The sequence below is a fragment of the Xenopus tropicalis genome, chromosome 2 (genome assembly GCF_000004195.4).
Source record: "Xenopus tropicalis strain Nigerian chromosome 2, UCB_Xtro_10.0, whole genome shotgun sequence".
NCBI classification, from domain to species: Eukaryota; Metazoa; Chordata; class Amphibia; order Anura; family Pipidae; genus Xenopus; species Xenopus tropicalis.
In genome coordinates, this window is record NC_030678.2 from 58919762 (window position 1) to 58940859 (window position 21098).

At 38.0% G+C, this 21098-nt stretch overlaps 1 protein-coding gene across 2 annotated transcripts in view; it reads right to left on the reverse strand.

The window, feature by feature from the left end:
• Positions 1–1095: 1095 nt before the first annotated feature.
• shroom2 (shroom family member 2) overlaps positions 1096–21098 on the reverse strand; it is a 120533-nt gene continuing 100530 nt past the window's right edge. The window contains exons 5-9 of one of the 2 annotated variants that reach the window (XM_018091331.2): positions 13782–14498; positions 8376–8918; positions 7675–7846; positions 3840–4112; positions 1096–1892 (exon numbers count right to left, since the gene is read on the reverse strand). In XM_018091331.2, the coding sequence (XP_017946820.1) occupies positions 1626–1892; positions 3840–4112; positions 7675–7846; positions 8376–8918; positions 13782–14498 (1972 nt within the window). In that variant the 3' untranslated portion in view covers positions 1096–1625. 2 annotated transcript variants of the gene reach the window in all.

Here is a 21098-nt window from a genome sequence, read left to right on the forward strand (position 1 = left end):
AGACACAGGTTACATAGCACATAACAGATGTGCTCTCTAAAATAAAATGGTGTTTTACAGAGCTTATCCATTATCTGCTATGTAACCTGTGCCATTTAGCCATATTTCAATTTGTATGGCTGTCCCCATAGCTAAACAGCAGTTTATATAAACTATCGTAGGGTTTTTGAAACAAATATATAGCTTTTGCCAGTGCGGAACAACAACAACAACAAACAATACTTTTTACTTATCTTGATACATTTTCATTTTGTGATGTTACTGTTCTTTTAAGGTTATTACATGTAGCTAGTTAAATATAGGTAGTCATGGGGTATAACATATTACTTTCCCCATATAAAGCAAAAAACCTATATCTAGCAGGCCACAACTAGCTGCAATGTATCCTCCTATGTGAATTAAGCCAAAATCTCACCCACCCACTGCAATGGATGCCTTTGCTTTTTAAACCAAGCACCACAAACAGGATACTAAAGAGGAAATATACCTACAGAGTATTTTTGCAATTTACATTTTTTTTTTAGATTTTAAGATATTAGCAGTTTCTACACTGTAGAAACCGCACCAGCCCGGGGTAGCAGCAAGCACTTCCTCTTCCGCGTTGGTGCATTGCGCATGCGCATTAGAGTGAAAAGTCGAACTTTAACAACAAAGTCAAACTCTAACGCCCATGTGCCGGCCCAGGGATTTCACCGCAGAAATAATTTTAGATTATTAGCACGACAGCTCTGAAACCAGTGCATTCTGTATCAGTTCTGTAGCATCAGTTTATATGGCAAATCTCATTTTCTGTTTCATAATTTGCAATGACTCCTAAAGCTTAACATTTTTGCCGGTGGGATGGCAACTGATGGCAACTCGGGGAGATTAGTCGCCCGCGAACAGGGAGATTTGTCCCGGGCGACTAATCTCCCTGTGTGCCAGAGCCCTTACTGACACTTCTAACAAAATTCAAGATAGGAAGCTACCGTGACAACTCTGAAGGCCTAAATCATTACTGCTGAGTTTAGTTCCACTTTAAACTGTGCAGTTTCATGTGCCAGACTCTTTCAGCCTAACCCACTACATGGATAAATAACAGTTTCCTACTGGTAATAGATTTATACTGTTTATTTTTTCTCCAAAATGTGAGAAAACAGCACAATGATAAATAAAATCAGTACAAGGACAGTATGAGGAATGGAACGGCAGGGCAGTAATCGTACAGTTAAACATTGTATATATAAAATCTAAACAAATCACATTTCTTGTCACATGATTTCACTGCTGGGGTTTTAGCAGGTTGGACGTACGTAAAAGGATCATTACCAGCCGAAAGACCTTTCTACATGCAATTTTGTAACAGAGCTCGCCATCAGAAGGAAAGTGACACAGTTTAACTTCCATTTCTATTAGGAATGTCTAGAGAGTCTAAAATAAAGGGATACAATCTGTACAGTAAAATGTTTAGAAAATGAAATATGCGGCGTCATCCAATAAAACCAAGGGTATTGCTAGAGATTAGTATTTCCATTTTGTGAGACATCCACAAACATGAGTAATGCTACTAATTTGAACATAGGAAAACTCAGAGAATAACAGGCAAAGGCAGAAGTCCACATTTGGCTGAGCAGCTCGTCTGATTCCTACTTGATACGATCCAATGGAAGACTATCGGTCAGGCATTTGAGCTGCTCCTCTCCAAGCTTGATTTTGTCTTCCAGCTCTCGCTGCTCAAGGATGAGTGCCGACTTCATCTTCACAAAGTGCTCATAATCTGCAAGGTTTTCCTCATTAAGGTAATTAGCCAAAATCTCATAAACGGTGCGCTCACGCCGGTCTAGGTTCTCCTTCAGTTCCTTTGCGTCTTCATGCTGTCTCGTAAGTAATTTCCTTTTTTCCAACAGTGTTTTCTAAAAGGATATAAACACACAATCGAGTTATTAGCCATAGAAACAAACAGATTGTTTTACCTACTGCTTAAAGGACAAGGCAACGCAAAATATAATTTTTTGCCTAATAAAAGAAACCAAAATTCTAAGCATCTTTGCAATATACATTTATTACAAGTTTGTAATGGTTTTTGAGTTATTTGTATTTATAATTGCTATTAGAAGCAGTGCTTGCCTGTCCTTTTCTATTCTCTGACTGTTGAAACAATGTAACACAAGGCAGCAGACTGACAGACCTGTATTGCTGGAGAAGCAAAACATGTGCAACATTGTTTAAAATGTAACAACCAGGAGTTCAGCAAATGCTGCTTTCAATAGCAATTACATTTACAAATAACTTTTAAAATGCTACAAATTTTTAATTATTTCATATTGAAAAGTTGCTTAGAGTTATGTTTTCTTTCATTATGCAAAACATTATTTTTGGGGTTGACATGCCCTTTAAATATTCAAATATGGACACCTTGGTTTTGCATATTATTAAGCAGCCTACTATATACCATTAAGAAATAAGACTTTTTTTTCCCTATTTTGTACTGGCGTCTATTAATAGAGAGTTTTATAAATCAATGTGTGATTTAATTAGAGACTAGATCAGAATCTTGGGTGGTAAATAAGGAAAAAATCCTTATTTGTGAGATATCTAAGTGACTAGATATGAGTAATGAAATCAGAATCAAAAGGCACTGGGCCTGGGATGATGAGGATATAGCCCCAGTGTGCAATAGTGCAAATCATGTCCTAGAGGTGCATCCCTGGCTGCAAACTTTATGTACATGATGTGGACCTGCCCTGTCATATGGAAAGTACTTATCCCAATCTACCATCTACAGGAGCCTGGTGTGTATATACAAAGACACTGTTTTTTTTGTGCTTATTCTACATAGCCTGATGAAGCAGGAAATGCCTGCGAAACGCGTTGCAATATTGTTGTGAATAAACTATTACTGAAAATTACCACTCTTGTTGGTGTCTGCCTGGAGGAGGTAAGCTTACTACTACTTCCTCTGAATTACCCATTGGGTTTTTAAGTGTTTTTAGCTAATTTTATCCTTTTGGCGCCTCTGTTTTGTCTTATCACTACACCTGAGGCTCGGGCTGTAATCACTCCCATTTTTCACCTGTTCACACCTCAGACACATTCCCTCTGACACATCCAGCATTGTGTCACTGTATGCTGCCTGTGTGTACCATAGGGCAGACAAAGTATGGCACACATAGGCAGGGGAGGGCAGGCAGAGTATGGCACACATAGGTATGGTAGGGCAGGCATAGTATGGCACACATAGGTATGGTAGGGCAGGCATAGTATGGCACACACAGGCAGCATAGGGTAGGCATAGAATGGCACACACAGGCAGCATAGGGTAGGCATAGTATGGCACACACAGGTATGGTAGGGCAGGCAGAGTATGGCACACACAGACAGCATAGGGTAGGCATAGTATGGCACACATAGGCAGGGTCTTAATATGACATAATATAATTCTTTCACATATGAATGAAGGGTGATATCCCTTCAGTGAGCACCAACCATTGGGTTTTTGCTGTGTAGCTCTTGTGATAACATGGGTGTAGTTTGAAGTGGGTGCGGTTTAAAAAAGGGGAGTGGTCAAAACTAGCTTCCATTATCGGCCCTCCACCATGTAGGCCAGAAAAATTCCGGCCCTCGGTACCACAGAAGTTGGACAGCACTGTACTAGAGTACTTTAATAATGCTTGGTGACTGCTGCTAATTACCTTTTCATTTTACTCACTTTGTAGAATGTGTATTTTGGGCAACAAGGGGGGGGGCATGGTCCTCCAGTTACGTAAGATGGTCACAAGAGCATCATTATTAAATAAAAACAACAGAATAGGTGCCCTGTGTGTGACTCGGTATATTTAACAGTTTATATATTTCCTTACCCGCTCTTCAGGAGACACGGTTTCATCCAAGTTATTAAGAGCATTTTCCACTCGAGCAAGTCGCCCAGAAAGTGACAGCAGAAGATTGACGATTTTCTCCAGATCCCCAATGAACATCCTGAATTTGTCAAATTCATTTGGTTTGCAGACTTCTTTCACAATGATTTCTACCTCTTCCCCCAGAGCATTGTTACACTGGACATCTTCTAACAGGGTTTCCTTTGCATCTCGCAGGACCTGCAGCTTCTTGCTAATGCTGTCAATCAGTTCTTGCTGAAAGCCAAGGGTTAAAAGAATGTGTTACTTTTGTTCATTTTCTCATAACGATTTCTGTAGATAACATACCCTTGGATTTATTGGCAGCTATAAATCATTGGTGGTATTTTTCTTTTGGATTTGTTACCCCCTGAGTCAAACAGATACATTGCTACAAATATTTGCTATGTATAAACTAATTGCTGGGGTTGGTTTTACCAAATTTGCAACAAGTTTTAATGAGTCAAATTGTTTAACAGAAAGCAGAACAGAACAGCATAAGAATGAATGATAGTACAGTAACATTATTCGGCATCAAATTTGAATGGGGACAAAAACTTATATCTTAGTATCTCCTCAATCATAATTTTTCTTTGTATCTTTAAAAATATGATCCATTTCCCTAGAGCTATTCCAGTTACTTTTTGGTACTGAACTCTAAAAGTGGAATTATTATATTTGTTTAGATTGAGACTTCAGAGGCATCAAATTTAAATGAACCAGTGGGGCTGAATTTCTAGTATTGTTTTCTGTTAAAAAATTAAGGGGCACTTTCATGTTTAGAAGAAGACACTGAGATTTAAAGGGAAAATATCCCCCCCCCCTTAAACTCAGTCAGTTGGGCTTATTTAGAAAATGTGCATAAATACACTCTAAACTACACAGACATACCCAATTCCACAGATTGAAAGGAAGCCATGCTACTTGTAAGAACAATTCCCAACATTCCTTTGGCTCACAATGTAGTCCAACCAGTGTCGGACTGGCCCACCAGGATACCAGGAAAACTCCCGGTGGGCCCAGGTGTCAGTGGGCCCTCTTGCTTCTAACTATTTAGCCTATTTCATGGTTATTCCCTATTTCTGTATGGGAACAAGGAAGCTTGATAGATGGAAGGAAAGAGTATAGTATGTAGAGAAAAGAGACTAGGAGAATAAAGAGTTTGAAGGGGGAGAGGTGGAATTAAAGTTTTAAAAGTGGGCCCATGGTTCAGGGTTTTCTGGTGGGCCCCTGCCATCCCAGTCCGACCTTGAGTCCAACCCTTCTATCACTCCATTGCTTCACAGTGGCTCATGAGAGGGGGATGGGACATTATCATGGTTTCCTTATATCTTGTCTTTAGCCCCAGGCCTCCCTAAGTACAGAATTGCATCCCAGTTACCTATGTCACAGTGTGCATTGCCCAGGGCACTGTATTACATTGCAATAACTACTCTGTATTACATTGCATTAACTACACTGTATTACATTGCATTAACTACTCTGTATTACATTAATTACCTCTGCACAAAGCAGTATTGTATTTCAATATATAAATTCCTTGAAATGAAAGCCCTGCTATTATGTTACCTAATCCAAGAAGCCAACTAAAGCAAAAAACAGAGTAGTGAGATTAAAAAATGAGCAAAGGTGACAATTACAAGCAGCTTACCTTCATTAAACTGATTACTAAGTGGGGGGGGGGGTGAGTGAGTGTAACAATCTTAGGTATAAAATGCATTACATTTCACCCCAGCCAAAAATAAGAGGATATCAAGGAAACAAAACTCGATGGTTTGAACAGCTGGTCAGGGTGCAAGCAGATCTAGGCCACTGGAAGGGGTGGGGGGTAGAAGTTGATACTAGCAGCTCACAGCCTTATAGCAAAGCAGAAGAAAGCTCCAAGAGGTATAAACTTTACTTTATTGCTAGGCATAAGTCCAGATCTACATATAATCGGGTCTATCGTTCAGTAAATCCTGTTGGAAAATTGCTACAAAGGTTCTATGTATCGTTAAATACAGCCCTCTCGCAAATCTGTTTTAGATAAAACTTCAATAATTTGCCCTATGCCGCCTGTGTGTATGGCACACACAGGCAGCAAAGGGCAGGCAGAGTATGGCACACATAGTCAGCATAGGGCAGGCAGAGTATAGCACACACAGGCAGCATAGGGCAGGCAGAGTATGGCACACACAGGCAGCTAAGGGCAGGCAGACAATGGCACACACAGGCAGCATAGAGCAGGCAGAGTATCGCACACACAGGCAGCATAGGCCAGGCAAAGTATGGCACACACAGGCAGCATTGAGCAGGCAGAGTATTGCACACACGGGCAGCATAGGGCAGGAAGAGTATGGCAGGTGGGATGGCATTGCGGGGAGATTAGTCGTCCGCGACAACGGAGATTTGTCCCCTTGTACCCCTGCCCTTAAAGGAATAGTCTGTGCAAAATAAAAAACGTTTTTAATATAGTTAGTAAAGGCTGGACTGGGCAGATGTCTAACATAATTGCCAGAACACTTCGTCTTTCTTTACAGAACTCTAACTTCTTAGTTAGTCAGTGACTTTAGGGGGGCCACATGGCACATAACTGTTCAGTTAGTTTGTGAGCACGCAGGTCAGATTCAAATGTAAACTAACTGAACGGTTATGTCCCATATGCCCCCCCCTCCAAGTCACTGATTGGTTACTGACTGCGAACAATTTAGAGAGCTGTAAAAGAGGAAGTAGTATTATAGCCATTATGTTAGACATCTGCCACTCCAGCCTTTATAGATTACATTTTTACCTAACAACTATATTGAAAACATTTTGTTTATTTTGCGCAGTCTATCTATTCTACCCAGTTTCATTTTTACACTGAACTTCTCCTTTAAGCGTAGGGGCGGATTCTCAGCCTGTCTGTGTTTACAACTAGGCTACTGTGTAGGTATTTTGTTATTCATAGAGAGTTTTGTAAAATATATGTATACACATTTTATTTTTATACTATAAATTTTTTTATTAAGATTACAAATACAGATTACAGATTACAGTATAGTATTTTACAGCATTCTCAGCGGCAATGACCTTATTTCTCTAAGGATTTAAAAATTACTTTGAACAGTAAGGACTTCAACTATTCGATGGACTGTTGTATTTTTTCTCTGAAATACTAAAACAGCACCTTGTACTTGATACCAACTAAACTACATGAATTCAAATTGGCATCAAAATAATCCTATTGGGTTCATTTAATGTTTAAGTGTTTTTTAGCAGACTTAGGGGGTGATTTATCAAGGTTTTTTTTCCACGATGCAAGTTTTTTAGTGCTAAAACTTGCACAATTCAAATTATGGTTCAAAAACTCTGTCTGGTTTTTATTAAGGTAAGAAAAATCCAAAAACTTGAATGGAAAACTTTGGCATCTAAAAGCTTGCGAGTTCATGTAGAAGTCAAAGGCAATTTTCCTAGGCAAAGTCAAGCCGTATTTATTATTTTGAGATTTTTGAGTTTGTATACTCACAAACTCAAGAAATTCAAGTTTTTTATTTGAATTCCTGATTAATAAATTAGCAAGCATTCTGAATTTGAGTTTATTAGAATTAGAAAATCTCAAATTCACAAACTTGAAAATTGATAAATAAGGAAATGTATGGTGATCTAGATTATGAAAGATCTCTTGTGCAGAAAACCACAGGTCCCAAGCATTTCATATAATAGATCTTATACCTGTATTCTGAAAACAAATTTCCTGTTTAGGGTAGATCACACATTCCCCTAAAATTACTGGTAAATAACTGTTTATAAAGGCAGCTGCCACTATACGTTCTAGTACCTTTTTCTCGGATAGGTTCTGACCCAGCTCATCCTCTGAATTCTCCGCAATGTGCTGCTGCTCCTGCATGTCTTTCATTTTAATAAGGAGCTCGGCTTTGGCTGCTGAAGTGCTGTAATACGTGGAACTGGTTGTCAGAGAAACAGCTGATGGGACATTTTGCTCATCTTTTCTGTTGGAAAAGAACAAACCACAATGTAACAAACACTAATTCTTTCCAATTCATCTTCTAAGCATTTTCCTTGTCTTACAGTTTATTTTCCAGCCTCATTTTCAATTTACTTCGACACTAGAAAGGCTGAATAAGCTATAATAAATATGCCGGTATGTTAGGAGGTAAGAGCTTTGTCTACACAAAACACTCTTTACATTTTCCATGCATCAAAAAATTTCTGAACATGAACCTCGATATGAAACCATCCAACAGGCATGTCCAGCTGGGATTAATTTGGAATAAGAATTTACTTAAGTTCCAAGAATTCCTTTAAAACAATAATTATTAGCTTCTCTAAACTAGCCCAAAGGACACAGAGCATGTGATGTGTGACAGAAAAGCCAGAAGAGGGATCAGAAAGCTTGGGAGCTGCCATGCTCAGCCTTGAAAGTTATTTTTCTAAGACAGGACAGGTACAACAGATCTAACATTATACACCTAACTATTCTATTTTCTACTGATTAAATATCAAGAATTGAGAACGTACTTGTCATCTGTTGATCTTGGGGATGGTATTTTTGGGAGATGTTTTCTACGCTGCTGAGCTTCTTCTAGAAGATGTTCATCTTTTGGAAAGATTCCCTCCATTAAGTCCATGGTAGTTCTCATCTTGGCATTTGGATCTAAAATGTCCGCAAGAGATTTATCTTTATCTACAATTTCCCTCACCAGCTCCTCTGACTTTAAATCCGCGTAGATTGCATCTTTGCTTTTAGCATTTGAGGGTGCAAGAGAAGATACATCATTTTCATTATCATCTTCTGCATTTCTCTGGCATGAGTAAAGGTCAGTCACTCTGGATTCCTCTTCCTCTCTAGATTCCTGCCTGGTGTAAGCACAAAATCGGGAGTAGGATTGTTCTGATGTGCTCAAAGTCTTTAGTTGGTCCTTGGCAAGACCAGTTGGTAAGGCAGTGGGCTCAATAGCACTCAGCAAATTGTGTCTGCTTTCCTTCTCAGCATGAGTTTCAGAGTGAACAATCTTTATGGGGACCATTTTCACTGTAGTGTTATCGATCACCCTTTCAATCCTATAAAAGAACATTATATAAATACAAGTCATGATTTCATCCCGCACTTTTTGCTATAATGTCACAAAATGAAATGATCAAATGCTTACAGGGCACAAAATAATTCAGTTTTTTATTTACTACACACCATGTTTTTTCATTAGTCCCAGAATGTACATTTTGTTTTTATTTTAAAACCTTTTGGTTTCTAGGGATTGCTGTTGTCATTGTGGTTATCCTCTGTGTGCACTACATACCCTCGGCAAATATAATCATATAGAGCTCTACTTTTAGGAATAATATTTTACACATACTCCTGAAAATATGTTTAGATATGTTTGCTTCATAATGTAAATAATAGATAGATTTTAAGTATTTCTCCAGCTAAAATGACAATGTCATGGGTGTTAATCAGATGATACATGGCATTTAAAGGGGTGGTTCACCTTTAAATTAAAGGGATACTGTCATGATATTATGGTATACTTTATTTTTAAATTACATTGCAAATAATTCACTCTACCATTTAAAATTTTATTCTTGAACCAATAAATGTATTTTCTTTTAGCTGTAATATTGGTGTGTAGGCGCCATCTCAGTGCATTGTGCCTGAGTCTGAGCTTTCAGAAGGAGCCAGTGCTACACATTAGTACAGCTTTCAGGTAACCTATAGTTTCTCCTACTCCCATGTAACTGGAGGAGTCCCAAGCCGGGCTTGGATTTCTTACTCTGATATCTTTCAAAATTCTTATTATCATTCACCATGGTAAAAGGTTTCACTTTAGCAGCTGCCCTGACAAACATTCTCTATAGCGTATTCACTTAAAATGGTACTGCTGAATAACAAGGGTTTTTCTATTGAAATGTAATGTTATATGAAGGGATTGTGTTCTAAAATGTATGAAAATGTTTTGGATCCAGAACAGTTTCCAGCTCAGCAGGTGGGCAACATGGACACTTGGAATTTAACCATACATACCGATCTCAGACTATATAGTAATGCACTATTATAATGGATGATAACCCTATACATACCTGGCAATGCAAAATAAGCTACAGCTGTTCAAGCCAATGATAAGAACAGGAAGAAATCAAAAGAACTTTCATTTTGGGCATAAATATACAGCATTTTCTAAATTACAGTTCAGTAACTGCAACAAATTATACAGTGGGATTTAGTAGGATTTTTTTTTTTAATTAGATGGTTGGCTAAACCCAAGGGACACACTTTATTATACACAATCACAAAAGCTACAACTTTAAAATAGGATAGTTAAACTCAGGGGCAAACATATTTGTCTGTAAATACTCATGTTTGGTTAAGAAGTACCAAAAACCTAAACCAAAAGAAAATACTGATTTTACATGATGTACATGTTAAAAACAAAGGCAAATGTTAATTATTTTGTACTATGTGCATTTGTTTATAAATTTTTTCTTGAATTACATTTAACGCATAGGGCAACGGGGCAATTTTGGGTGTTTTGACACCATTTCCAATGGTAAAAATGTGGAGGGCTGATGGTTGTGGCCTTTACTCTAAGGCAGTGCTGTCCAACTGGCGGCCCGCGGGCCGCAGACCCCCCTTTGTGTGGCCCCCCACCTGTCTGGCTGCTTTGATGGCTTACCTTTGTGTAAGCTTTAAATGGTATCAGTACTGTGATTAACTGGCCCCCTGCATGGTTTATACCTCAGATTCAGGCTGTAACCCCCCTGTATTGTTTAATAAAGTAATCCCCTGTGTTGTTCACACCTTTTAATCCCTACATTGTTCATCCCCTGCATTGTTCACACCTCAGGCTTAGACTGTAATAACCCACATTGTTCCCATGTTCACACCTAAAACATCCTGTAGGAGCAGTAGAAACGCACAAATTAACCCTGCACACTATAAAAAGAACATATACTGAGGTGGTACTGCAATTAAAAAGTTTTTTAATATATAGTTATTGTGCAGACTGTAGGAGCAGTACTAGCATTGTGTCGCTGTATACTCTGCCTGCCCTATGCTGCCTATGTGTGCCATACACACAGGCAGCATAGGGCAGGCAGAGTATGGCACACACAGGCAGGGTAGGGAAGGCAGAGTATGGCACACACAGGTAGGGTAGGGAAGGCAGAGTATGGCACACACAGGTAGGGTAGGGAAGGCAGAGTATGGCAGGTTTTTGCTGTACTACCACCATTAATATGGGTATGGTCATGTGATAACAAAGGTGTGGTTTTAAGTGGGTGTGGTTTAAAAGGGGGAGTGGCCAAACTGCCTTCCACAGAAGTTGGACAGCACTGCTCTAAGGCAACAAATTTTAGAGGGTGATTGTTTCATCCATGCTTCTTATGAGACACATGCTCTGATCTAATGCTGTTATGGCCTACCATTGACTTGAATGGGAAATGCCTGACAACACCAGAACTAGGGGTTTTTTTGCAGTAAAAATGCATGCTAAATACTGTTTTTCTGGAGTCAGATGCTTCCTATTCAAGTCAATGCGAGGTGGCAGGGCAAGATTTTTAGGTCTTGTCAGGTAGTTAAAAAGTATGTGCCATGAACCTTAAATATGTATCTAGGATTCCTTCCAAAAAGCATAGAAGGACTGCTGTATTACTGACACAAAGGAAGTAGAGCCAGCAACCCAAATACTGGAAATTCAACCCTCCTTTCCAAAACACTAAAACACTTCGTTTCAAGTAAACACTTCATATCGATGACAGTTGTATGTCTGTAAATGTATTACTCCAATCACTGAATTGCTCTGATTACACATTAAAAAAGGTAGTGATGTGTAAATGACAAGGCGTCTTGCTATAAAATAATATGGTTATGTGATGACATGGATGTTGACATAAGATTTTCTCTTACCCATGCTTTTTGCCTTATATTTTAAGCAATAAAATGTTTCCTTTTTATAAGGATTCCTAAATTATAATACCTTGCTACTGCAAAATGAGCACGTGTGAAATAAATACATATTCACCATGAGTGATATACTGCTAATCCTTACTTCTAATAAAGGAAATCTGCAACAGGGAAAAACAAATTTAAGTGCATGGGATGAAATAAAATGGGATTAGTGGTGGCACCTAAGCATGGGTAATTTAAATGATACATAATTATATATGATGCCAATAAAAGTAGGAGGCAGTTTTAAAGTATATTAAATATTACTGGGAATAGAAATCATCCCATTATACAGCTGGTGAATATATGCAGATAAATATAGGACACAATCATTTTTACTTTACTTTTCCTCTTCAGTTCACCATTAATTCAATTATATTTTATGGTTAAAACAGACATGCATGGTTACCAATATTTGTAAACTGGCTCTTTGCAAATATATGGTACAAACCTGTTACAAATGTTTACTGGTCATGGAACTCTGAGGTAATTCTAATTGCCGCAACAGGGGGTATGCCTATGCAGATTTTCATTTGTCTAGGACTAGGTCATTGCATACAGTATCTAGTAGAATTAAGCCTAAAGCAAATGGAGTTTTCTTGATAATATTTCCCCACTCGTCCGACTGCTTCTTCAGTTCAACTGAGTGGTAAGGAATTCCCAGGAATTTAAATGGGAAGTCACAGATACCCAATCACAATTGTTCTGAATTGTTGACTGAAATGTACAGATCTGTAAAGGTTAGATTCAGTCACAATGGTACCATGATTCTCACTGAAGCAGGAGTTAATCTTTTAACATACTTGAGTGGAAGTGTGAATTGCTGTGAAACTGTAGGGGTAAGGATGTCAAAGTGGCACTGTATGTTGTTGAGACACAATATTTCAGGCCCCCTTCTCTGTTCAGGGATCAAGGAACATAGTCATTCCGTTTGTGGCTGGAGCATTGCAAATACTTTGGAGGACTTGCCAATAAACATTGCATTCCTGCTACACCTAGAAGGCCCAGCACCAAAGCAATAAATAGTAAGGTGGTCTATGCTGTCCATTGTAGTTAAGAGTGCTCAGTGAGACTAAACAGACTCAGCAGTCTATCCACATCTGAAGGAACGGGGACACTCCTTTGAGGATTGCAATATGCATATTTTGGACAGAGAATACAGATGGTTTGAAAGGTGCGTGAAGGAAGCCATTCATGTCAAACTAGAAAAACCATTACTGATCACAGGAGGGGGGCTGCAATACCATATCATTACTCTGAAGATGTCACATCAATTAACACTTCCACTTAAGTGCACTGAAGAATAAAATATTAACACCTGCTACAATGGGAATCATGGTACCATTGTGACTGTATCAAACCTTCACATATCTGTGAGTTTCAGCCAACACCTAACTAAATAAGTTCAATAAACCATTGTGATAGGATATCTGAGACTCTACTACCCTTAAAGGTTTAAATGCTGGGAAATTTCCTACCACACAGGTAAATTGAAGAAGATGAGCGGTGAAACATTTTCATGAACTAAGAAACTCCAGTTGCTTTGGACTTAATTCTAAAAGTTATCAGGGGGTAATTTCTTTTGTTTTTATAATGCACAATGACATAAGTAAACACTGTCTATGAAGATTCTCATTCAACCAGGACATGATATACAGTATCATAAGTAAACACTGTTATAAGAAAACATTTTACAGAATATGTATGGCTCTTGTGTATCATATGAATACATTAAACAAGAGCCATGAATATCTTGCAAATTATATTCTTATAAACAGTGCTTAGTGATGTCATCGGTATAAATCAGTGTTTAAGTGACAGCATGACTCACCAAACCTTTTGTATTATAGAATACAACATACCCTCTGTATGCCTCACAGTTCTGTAACCTATATAGAAACTTGTGGCCTTTATATGGTAACTTCTTATATTCTTTATTAATAGGAGAGACTAGTCTCTTTGTATGTAGATACTTTTATACCCACCTTGACAAGTTTTCTTCTGGAACCAGAAGGGGAGGCTTGTCTGTAAGCTTCTGTGGAGCAAACTGAGGAGAGGGTGATCGAGACGGTTCCATTCCAGGAATCTGCAAGTGTGACTTTGAGGACAGTTCAGATTCAAAGTATTTCTTTTCTAGATGATACCTGTCATTCTCTGGTGGCACAGATAATTGATAATCATATATATGAATGCTAGGATTCTTATCAGGATATGTACTTGGGCTTTGTTTCTGAAGAGACTGAGGAGGAAATGTGTCTTGGCTGCTAGGGGAATAGGATTGTGCCCTCCTGGCTTGGGCTGTCAGCAATGACTCTGAGGATGTGGCAAGGGAAGATGAGGAGCCATTCTGCCGCCAATATTTGTTTTCAAGTTTAGGCGGAGGAGGCCTTTGTGGGGCAGCACTGCGCTTCTTAAACACAGATGGGTGATCTTGCAACTGATCGCTGTCTGCATTGGAGAAATCAGGGCAGGCTTCAGATATAGGAACAGCAGAAAAGCTGATATCCCGATTTCCTTGATTCACATTTTCATGAGCAAATCTATAATCATTTGGTAGCGTCCCTGATCTTGCTCTGCTCTGCTGGGATTCATTGGATGTTTCTGGGATCGGAAACGATTTATCATGTGGCTTCCATTTAGTATTGCAGGTTAAAACCTCTTGTTCATTGGTAGCACCACACTGATCGCCAGCTTCAACAGTTCTGAAGGTAAGAAATAAAAAAGTGATGTTTAACATAAAGACATAAATGAAAACTGGCAACATATTTGAGAAGTGAAGAATACCCAAAAAGTAAGACTATCTAATAGCAGCTAATAAGCAAGTGCGGAGGACTAAATCTCCCCGCCATTCATGGCTTTCTTCATCAGGACTACAACCTGAAATACAACATTTGTAGCCAAGGAATAGATTATTTGTTGGTGCTCTGTCAAATGAAACAAAACATAAATAAATATTTTGTCATTTTAATGTTACTGGTTGTATCTTAAGTCACAGTGAGGCCTTGTATAACCAGTCAAGAAACCAGACAGAACATTTATTATTTAGTAAATCTAACTACCCAGAATGACTCCACAACAGATGTATGTATTCATTTGTGCCAGGCGGGTCATGCAATTGTAGAATAAACTTTGTACTGCATAATTATGGCAGGAGTCTGTTATTTTAAGGTACATAACAATGATCAACACGTTAATTAAAAAGGCAGCCACGCCAGAGAAGCATTCTACAAGCCCTTAGCTGTATAAATATTAACCATAAAACTTTGAAACTTGCTTGAAAAAAAGAACTAGCAAGTAATATGTAAATATACTGTACATAGCCGCTTGAACACATCAGCCATACAGGGAATAATACCGTTCAGTTTAGAAAACAATATATTTGAATTGTATTTCTTGCAGTGTATCCGAGAGATGCTGCATTAAAAAGTCAAACATTCTTCTTTTTAGTGTGGCTAGCAGTTTTAGTGGGAAGGCATCATTCTTCTAAAGTCCATAAAAGGATGTTAATGTGGCTACTACTTCATTTGTTTATCAATGTCTCATTATCAAGAAGAACAACCAGACTAAATAAAGAATGGTATTGGTAATTTTCTATAATTATTGACTGTGGTACCATACTATGCACTATAAATCTTCATCCCTAGATCAAACATCTGAAACTAAAACTACCGTGTTGGATGCACTAACAATCTGGCCGTGTGAATTCGCATACATAGCATATTGCTTCCACTGAACTGAAGTACAACATGGTTCAGATATTGTTAAACACAGTATGCTTCACAGCCACTCAGGTATGATGTATAAAACTATCATTGGGGGCAAAGGGCATGTCATAATAGGGACTCGTTCAATACTAAACCAGGAAACACTGCACAATTTGTAAATATAAGCCTAAAATTTCCAAAGCTGGTGGTGCTCCACCTGTATTAAAAGAATACAAGTATAGGGTTCACTGTAATAGTTTCATTACCAACACTGGTGTGATATGGGGTATGGGATCGCTTATCCAGAAAACCATTATCCAGAAAGCCCAGAATTACAAGATGGCCATGTCGGGATAAGTCTAAACTTGATTTAAGTATAATTTTTATGTATTAACAGAGGCCTTATATTATGGGTCTAGTTAAGCTTTGATTAATGGAGAAGGAAGTTACTATCACTGGGGGGTGCCAAATTGGCCTGGTGTATCAGGTAAGCAATTATATTCCCTGGGTGGTGCCAAACATTTTGCTACCTCTCTGTTATTTAACCCTTTATTCTCCTTTAGAAGCCTTTTGGTTTAAGCTACATTCTGAATGCACAAGTGGACAGTGTGGGTACAGAACATAATTCAAATGAAATGAGGATGAAATAGACATTATCCCAGTTGGGACTCACTACTTGCATATTAGTGTTAAAGAAATCCATTCTAGGCTTGTGAAAGTGATTTGCTTAATATATCTCTGCTCTCATTCACCACTGAGCAATTTCTCCTGCTGTCCTTAGTGTGACACACAATACAATAAGACATTTGTTTGAGAAGTGCTTAGAGTGTACACACTTGTCATGCCAATTTAAACTGTAGGCTTTTCAGTTATGTAAGTCTTAAAAACACTGTTGTTTTTACTCATATAGATGGCCATTCTTTTAGTATGAAAACTTTATTAACGCTTTCATTTCAGCACTGATGGCAAGTATGTTATTAAGAAATTAATCTGAATATTCATATAAAGTATTCTGTTATTAGTACAAAACAAAATGTGATGGTTACTGTTTGCACAGTATTATTTTTGACAAACAGGTTTTATTACAGGTATCTCTTATCAGGATACCCAATAACCCAATAGCCAAAAAGCTCCAGATTACGGGAGGGCCATCTCCCATAGACTTCATTCTAAGCAAATAATTCAGAATTTTAAAAATAAAACATTAAGGTGTTCTTGATTCAGCTAAGTGATCAGTAAGCCATATTGTTGACAATCAATCCTATTGGCTTAATGTAACGTTTAGGGTAATGTCCCATGGGGAGATTAGTGGCGATAAATCTCTGCTACCACAGGCGACTAATCTCCCCTAAAAGCCTTTCCACCAGTGAAGTTACGAGCAGGGAGAAAGTTTGCGCGACTTATGAAAACCTAAGCGACGTGTAGGTCTATTCGTCTGCGATTCCATTTGTTACCGGTGGAAAGGCTTTTTGGGGAGATTAGTCGCCCGCGGTAGCAGAAATTTATCACATTACCCTTAAATGATTTTCTTTTTAGTAGACTAAAACCCCCCAAACATTCTAGATAAGAGGTGCCATGCGTGTATGAACTTTCATACGAAAATTTCCGCATTAATGGCACGAAAAATCACATATTGGTCGTACGAAAATTTCGTGGTACGGTCCAAAAGTTCAGAAATTTTGGAAACGGTGCGAAAAACATTCTGACTTTGAACCTTCAGTGCATATTTTGGAAGCCTCCCATAGGACTCAATGGCACTCTGCAGCTCCAACCTGGGCCAAGGAAAGTCTCCCATAGGGCTCAATGGCACTCTGCAGCTCCAACCTGGACCAAGGAAAGTCTCCCATAGGGCTCAATGGCACTCTGCAGCTCCAACCTGGACCAAGGAAAGTCACGATACTGAAGCTTGACAAAACTTGTGACAAATATGATTTTGTCTCACAAATTGCCACAAAGTACAAAAAAGTCATGGAAACTAACGAAAAAAATCACAGAAAATATGCACAGTTCTAAAACTTATAAAAAAATACGAATTTTTGGCATTCAGACAATCGTACTTTAATGAATAGGCCCCTATATGTGAAAGGCTAATAGCACATGGGGGGGTTTTAATGGTCAATATGCCTGCCTGTCTGCGGCTGTCACCACTTATAAAGTTAATCGATAAAAAGTACCCTGTCTGGTGCACTTAAAGTGATGAGAAGTGGACTTTATCAGAGTTTTTATGTGGCGGCTCCATGCCCCATGCACTATTAACCTAAAACTATTGCATACTACATAGCTTATCTGTTATCTACTATGTAAACACATGTGCCTTACTTTTCTATAGCCACCTGAATGGCTGTTCTCATGGAAGCAGAGTGGCTTCTTTTTATATAAACTATATGTAATTTATAAAGGCTGCAGTGAGCGAATGTCTAACATAATAGCCAGAACACTACTTCCTGCTTTCAGCTCCATAACCTCTTAATTAGCTAGTGACTTTAGGGGGGTGGGCCCATGGGACATAACTGTTCAGTTAGTTTGCATTTAAATCTGACCTGCATGCTTACAAACTAACTGAACAGTTAAGTCCCATGTGCCCCCCTCCCCCTAAAGTCACTGATTGGCTACTGACTGCTAACAGCTTAGAGAGCTGTAAGGGAGAAATTAGTGTTCTGACCACTATGTTAGATATCGGCCCATTCCAGCCTTTATAGATTACATGTTTGGCTAACTAACTATATTGAAAACATTTTTATTTTGCGCAGGCTATCTATTTTACTCAGTTTCATTTTTACACTGAACTGTTCCTTAAAGCCTCTAAAGCAGACATGCAGTATGTAGCAGTAAAGGGTAACAGTATATTTTATATAAATGCAAAGACATTTTTCATTTTTCTACATTACCGGTCCTTTAAATATATAAACAAAGATTAGCTGTAAGAGATTTATTAAATATCCACATATTCATATTACATAAATAAGAAAGTATTTGCTGGCAAAAGTTTTATATACATTTTATATGCTGCTCTCCACCTACGTGCATCCCTTAATAACATTAATTAAGCATCCATATAAGGCCAAACAGCCATGAGTAAACAAAGCTGTGAAGTGAATCTGGGCGTTTCATATACACCTTGATTTAGAGATTTATATGTCACAAAATGTATATTTCCAATTTCCGCTGCTTATTACCATGGATCAAGTGGTGATTTAACCCTTTGGTTCACACACCCAGCAAATGTCTAGGGTGAGAAAAAATCTAAAACAATAAAAAAGATTGCTTCCATTTACAAGAGTAGTGTATTCATTTACAATAGTGATTTTCACAGAGCTCCTTTTTGGGGGTGGTATGCCCTCTAATTTGCTACTTATTCATAAAGGAAGCCCCAAGTTCAGGGCGGCCTTGTCCCCCAGGCCCGGGGCAAGCTCTGCTTCCTCTGTAGTTATGCCAGTGGTCAGGTGTTAATTCATACAAGCATGTTGTTCATCAATCAGCAAGGCAGTCTTACTTTTTAGAAAGAAAGAGGAGAAAGGAAGATCACAATTTACTTCAAATTACATGATGTACACAGTAACTTTTTACATGTACATTTAAATACTGCACATATGAAGAAAACTTCAGAAAAGCACAGGCTTTTATTTAAAGTCTCTTCAAAATAAATGCACTTTCATGCAGATGTTCACTGCCTAATCATAAGTATTAAATATACATATATAGGAATTTTCTTTAATAACCCATAAGGTTACAGTCAAAAATATATTACATTCACAGTCCAACACACACCTCAGTGAAAATTTGCTCTGGTCATATAAATTTCAAACATTTTCTAGAATACAAAGAAAGCAGAAGTCTTGTTTAAGCCCCCACCCACCAAACCTCTGGCGAGATGATCTGTTTTACAGAAATATTCTAAAAATGTGCATCAGTTAGGGTCCTTTTGGTTCTGCTATACTCCTAGCCCCTCACATGTCCCTATTGTTCTCTCCATAGTGCGATGGGAAAAAGCAAGTTATTGTTCCAACTGTGTATGCTTGTGTATATATTTATTTCTTTTAAGATAAGGCAAAATTAAAACAGTTATTCAATATTGTTTTCATAGTTATACTATAAGACCATTTGCAAGGAGAGCATGTGAGATGAAAAGTACAAAATATAAGAATTTATGTTGGAGAAAGAAGAAGTGTAACATTAGAATGAATGCTTTGCCTAAAACATACCGAGGTTGAGGTTAAACCAACAACTCAACGAAAGGTAGCATAAGGTAAAAGAACATAGAGCAGACTATATAAGGCATTAAATCTAAGAGAAAAACATAAAAACTCTCAATATAAACATATAAAAGGGCAGTGACAATTGTTCATGCTCTTTTTTTACACTGAGAATACAAGGAAAAAATTTAAATGGGCGTTTCACCTTTATGTTAACTTTTAGTATGTTCAATTGCTAGCAGCTATGCATTTGGTCTTCATTTATTATTTGATATCGTTTTCCAATTATTTGACAACCTCTTCTGCTCCTTTCCAGCTTTCAAATGGGAGTAAAAAAAAAACAATTGCTCTCTGAGGTTACAATCTTATAATTGTCACTTTTTAGTTATCTTATTGCATATTGGTGCAAGAAGACAATGGAGCTACCACTACGTTCTAGCTTTGGGGCTCCCAACATGGCCAGCATCAATACATGCAGCCAACGTGTCTTTGCAATTATGGTTGTTATGTTTTGGCCTTCTGTACCAGCCCAAAACTATCCCAACACTTTAGCAGTGAAGATCTTTACCTCTGAATATGTCCCTAGTAGTTTCAGAGTTACATTAATAACAGTATAACCACACTTTCTGCTAATGTTTTAATGATACCCAACAATCCCTTAGCTTAGCTGCCAGAGCACAACGAGCATGTGCAGTGTTACATATGCTCAAAAGATGCCCTGAGAAGATCCAAGACGGGGAGCTCCAATGGACAAATCTGAAAACTGGGATCATTTGCTGTTATAGGGCAGCCTAGGAACAGTAAGTTCAGTACCAGGTATGGGATACATTATCTGGAAATCTGTTATCCAGAAAGTTCTGAATTACAGAAAGGCTGTCTCCTACAGACTCCATTTTAATCAAATAATTAAAAAAATTTTAAATTATTTTTTTTTCTCTGTAATAAAACAGTAACTTGTATTTGATTCCAACTAAGATATAATTAATCCTCATTGGTGGCAGAACAATCCAATTGTGTTTAAATAATTTTTACATAATTTTTTTAGCAGACATAAAGGTATGGAGATCCAAATAAAGCAAAGACCCCTTATCCAGAAAATCAGAGGTCCTGAGCTGGTCCCATACCTATACAAGTATGGGATCCATTATCAGGAAACCCATAATCCAGTAAGTTCCAATAATGGTAAGGGTCTCCCATAGACTCCATTATAAGCAAAAACATAAATTTTTTTTTAAATGGTTTCCTTTTTCTCTGTAATAATAAACCAGTGCCTTGTACTTGATCCCAAATAAGATATAATTAATCCTTATTGGAGGCAAAACAATCATATTGGGTTTAATTAATGTTTAAATGGCTTTTCAGTAAACTTAAGGTAAGGAGATCCAAATTACAGAAAAACCCCAGG